Source organism: Pyxicephalus adspersus, chromosome 4 (assembly GCF_032062135.1).
Source record: "Pyxicephalus adspersus chromosome 4, UCB_Pads_2.0, whole genome shotgun sequence".
Lineage (NCBI taxonomy): Eukaryota > Metazoa > Chordata > Amphibia > Anura > Pyxicephalidae > Pyxicephalus > Pyxicephalus adspersus.
The window spans coordinates 131137489-131141959 of NC_092861.1; the positions used below are offsets into that span (position 1 = coordinate 131137489).

Here is a 4471-nt window from a genome sequence, read left to right on the forward strand (position 1 = left end):
TTTTACAGATCCACAATATGATGTGGAGAGCTTACATTGGGTACCAGGACCCCTTTGTCATGGGAAGTCACAAAGAGTTATTACCTTACATTTCATAAATCAGCTGCAAACTCAATGTGTACGCACCCAACACACGTCCAGTGAGGTTCTGCTGAAGCAGTCTGAAGCTACTGGTGCCCCTAGAATTTAATTTTGCTTCTTTCTTACCAGCTTTAAGCACACAGAATGGTGGAGCTGAATAATGATAGTGTCATTATAATCTAGTTGCTTCAGTTGGCTGAACAAAATATTCCACCAGAAGATCAATATATTTAATTAATAAAACAGAATCTTCATCAGAATCGATATTCTACAATATGGCCTGTACTAGCTGCCAAAGCAGATCAGGTGCCACAGTGTCCAGCAAAAAAGTGCCCTTTTTATCATCTTAGAAGCAGGTTTACCTAAATCAGACACCATACACATAATCATCCGCAATGATTGGTTGAACACATCACAGATTAATACCATGCGGGTGCTCTTAAGATGATTCTTTTATATAAAATGATTTTGGTTCGGTTGAGCGTTCCAGGTTTACATTTAAACAAAGACTATTTTTCTTTCTATGACATCCAAGAGCCCTCACTGCGTTTACCCACACACAAGTATATGCAATATGTTTAATTGTATTATATATCATATGTCAGCAATATAAATCATAAAGTAGTGACAATGCATGGTGGGAACCAGAAAAACACATTTAAAGATCTATTTAGAAATATTTTATATGCAACTTTTACCCATATCTATAAATTTTTCATATTGAATTAAATTAGAAAGTGTGTGAATCAACTCGTACTTATGATTCATAAAGCTACCAATTAAAATCCAGTTTCAAGTGACAATAAACCTTAATGGTAAGGCCTAGGTATTGCTGATAAAGGTGGAGTTAGCACTGAATGTATAGCTAGGGTACTAGTTGTAGAGACACGATTTTAGGATTAGGATCAGTTATAAGTTTTAAAAAAAATAAATTAGTCTTTTTAGCCTACCTATTGTTCCAAATGCCTGGATGACAAGGTGAAAGTAAGCCCTAACAACAAGATTCCCTTCTTTTTTAGCTATTCTGTCTGTGTTATACCAAGTGATATAATGAACCCTACCAGTTATTATATTGGGCAACAAAACAATTACTTCCCATGTTGCGGAGATGGGAATGGTGGATTATCTAGCCTACCATGAGACAACTGGTTTGCACCATTATTTGTGTTTTCAGTCCAGAAAAGGTACAGAAAACTGATTTAATTTTTTTTTGTGTCATCTGGCATTTTTCAGTACCTGAGTTTTTAAAGGGATAAAACTTGGGAAACGGGCATGCATCGGAGAGATGTACTGCATTATTTGTTTTTAATTTTAGCCCAGTCATGCCCTTTACATGATCTGCAGATAGGCTAGTAGGTGCTACTTAGCCTTGATTTTAAGGGCCTGATTTATTAATGAATATGGTGAATATAGAAAAGGTTCCCTGAGAACCTTTTCTATATTCACCATTTATTACGATTCCTGTTCAGGTCTATTTTAGGACACATTCACTGTTTCCCTTGAAAAGACCAACTAACCATAGCATTAAAAAGTTCTTTGGAGTACTGCAAAGTATGTTCTTGTGTAGGACTTTGCTGCCACCCTTGATGATGTCCCTACCAGCAGGCAAATAGAAATGGTATAGCAAGTACTTGCTGGGCATTTGGTTGACATGAATTATCTTTATACTGAACTGGCGCTAATACATTTCACCTGATTTAATAAAGCTCTCCAACACTGAAGAAGTCAGACTATCATGACAAAACCTGGGTGACACAGCATACCTGGAAAGTATCTTATACAGGATTGAAAACATTTGCTAACTCATAGCGAATGAGTATGAAGAAATTCATCACAGGTTTGCTGGCTCACCCAGGTTCTGTCATGATAGTCTATCTTCTTGAGTCTTGGAGCGCTTTAATAAATCAGGCCCATACCAGGTAGGTAAGCAATCAACATGAACAGCAGGAGAAAAATGCTAAATGATTTGAATGGTAATGACAACCATAGAAAAAGCAGACTATTCTAGGCTGTGTACACACGTGCAATAATTGTCGTTGGAAAAGATTGATCCACAACAGATTGTTCGATAATTATTAACAAAAAAAGTGCACAACGACTAATCAACGACGCCGACGAACGAGGAAACCCGCTGGAAACAAACGACCGTCCCAGCGGATCTGATTTGGTGACGATCGCTCGTAATCTATTGTGTGTTTGGTCGTTCAGTGATCGCGGATTGTTCTGTGATACACTTTCTCCGGTACATGTCACTTCCTGAATTGTTCGAACGATCATTCACAAACAATCGTTCAAACGACAATATCTAGTGTGTACATTATTGGTGGATTATATTTGAACGATCGTATCATTACAGCGTGTACAAAATTGTGCACAATACGGTCGTTCAAAATAATCAGGAATAATCGTTGATCGTTCATTTTCAGTACTTATTGCACGTGTGTACCTAGCCTTAGACAAGAGGTTATGCAACTGCTGATTTAAGGTGACAATTATTCACCTGCTATCCTCTCACTTGCTTTCCTAAACTTACCCTATCTTACCTTACTTTTATATCCTTTGTTTTCATGCGACTTTGTTCAATCAATGGGAAACAGGAACAAATCTGTTACTTCCACATATGGAAAGAATTCTGACTGTTACCTCTTCCCTTCCATGATGCAGCACATGACTAAGCAGCCAGTTACTTAGTCCAGGAGCTGTCATATGAAGGCAGGTAGAAGATCCATAGATGTGTGTAAGCTCTAGTCACATAATGAAGGTGAGGGTAGTGGTGGAGTGGTGGATGTGATACGTAAGTTAACCTGTTGCCTTGTCCTGCATAGGCAATACATTAAATATGGAAAAATTATTTTTTGTTAGTTGGCTTTTTTACATGAAACCTTACACCCGTGTCGCCTGAGATAAATTATCTATGGTTTAGGCTTCTACAGGCATACTTCCTGTTTGTTGCCGAAGATTGGATATTTACGTTGCAAACTGATCATTTTCATCTGCAAATGTGTCACTTACAAACTTCAATACAAATTCAATGAAATTGATCCAAAACATTATTGCTGCCATTTAAATTAAATTTTGCTGCACTGATCTATTAAATCTCCTTTGTTTGCTTTGGTTCGATATCACTGCAAATCCATGCGGCAATACCATAAAGAACAATTTTATAAGAGGACGATCCATACTTACTCTTCCATTTGATTTTTGTCTTTTGATTTGGTTTCTGTGACCTTTTCTTGTCGTTTCTTGTCCATCTTCTTTTTTAACTCTTTCTTTTCTCTAGAAGAAAAAATGACGAAAGATGAAACATGACAAAAGTCTATGATCTTAGTGACCATGGTATAGAATATAAGCCAGCTGCTTACTTCTCACAGGTTTCCTTCAGTTTTTTTAGCTGGCTGTTCTGGCACTCCTCTGCCACATCTGTGAGTTTCTGGATGAGCTGGAACAGAGACATGAGATGTTAGTGAATAGAGATGGTATGTACAACACTAATCATTACAAATAACTATGTGTTTCAGGGGCACACATGTGTTGAATAGTCAATGTATTCTACTAGGTATTTTCTCTTCTAGGCACATGAGGTCAGAGGCTTAGATACTATTCATAAAGCTGGTATGCTATTAAGAGGACCACATGGGAGGGTGCAGGTGGTCTTGGGTATACAGAACCATACTGTTGGTATTCTAGAGAGCCTCTGTACCATAAAGTACCTGTGTTAGTCTTTACCTTCATATATTTGTGGGCATCACATCAAAGGAGTGGTAGGCTGCAATATATATATATATATATATATATATATTATGTTGTTTCTTGGGTTTAGATAAATTGAAGATGACATTGAGGAATTAATATTAGTTAAATGAAAATAGTTAGATATCATGATTCAAAAGTTTTAAAGTGGAACTAAGCCTTATATATAAAAACTGTGACCAGGCAGGTCCTTTATTGCAAAACACACAAAATCCTTTCTACAATAAGGCATTGTGAATAAAGTTTTGATGGGACATTGAAGGCCTGATTAAATTAATATTCTCACACAGTTATTAGAATAGGAACTTTTAACTTTATTGCATTCTCTTAAAAAACACAGTATTAAAAGCTTCAACACTTTAAAATACATGCAAACAAGGATATTCCTGTTAGGGTTCTCCCTTAAAGGATGGGGATTCACACACTACTTTTCTACGCATTTCACGGACTATGCCGCTTCTTCAGGAAACAATACAGGGATATCTGTCACCTGCAGCATACCCAGCTTGAATTAGAAGGGTAGCAAACAAGAACAGCAGCGCTTTGCATTTAGTACTTATAGGTTGCCATAGGTCCTTTCTTCAGTAATCATAAAACTAGAGGGTGCCCTTTCTTGTGAAGTTACAGCAATACAAGCACT

At 37.0% G+C, this 4471-nt stretch overlaps 1 protein-coding gene across 1 annotated transcript in view; it reads right to left on the minus strand.

The window, feature by feature from the left end:
• Positions 1–4471, minus strand: part of PLCB1 (phospholipase C beta 1) — a gene marked incomplete in the record, with an annotated part of 348446 nt that overhangs the window by 36399 nt on the left and 307576 nt on the right. Inside the window, 2 exon segments of the mRNA XM_072409642.1 lie at positions 3268–3357; positions 3444–3520. Coding sequence (XP_072265743.1) covers positions 3268–3357; positions 3444–3520 — 167 coding nt within the window.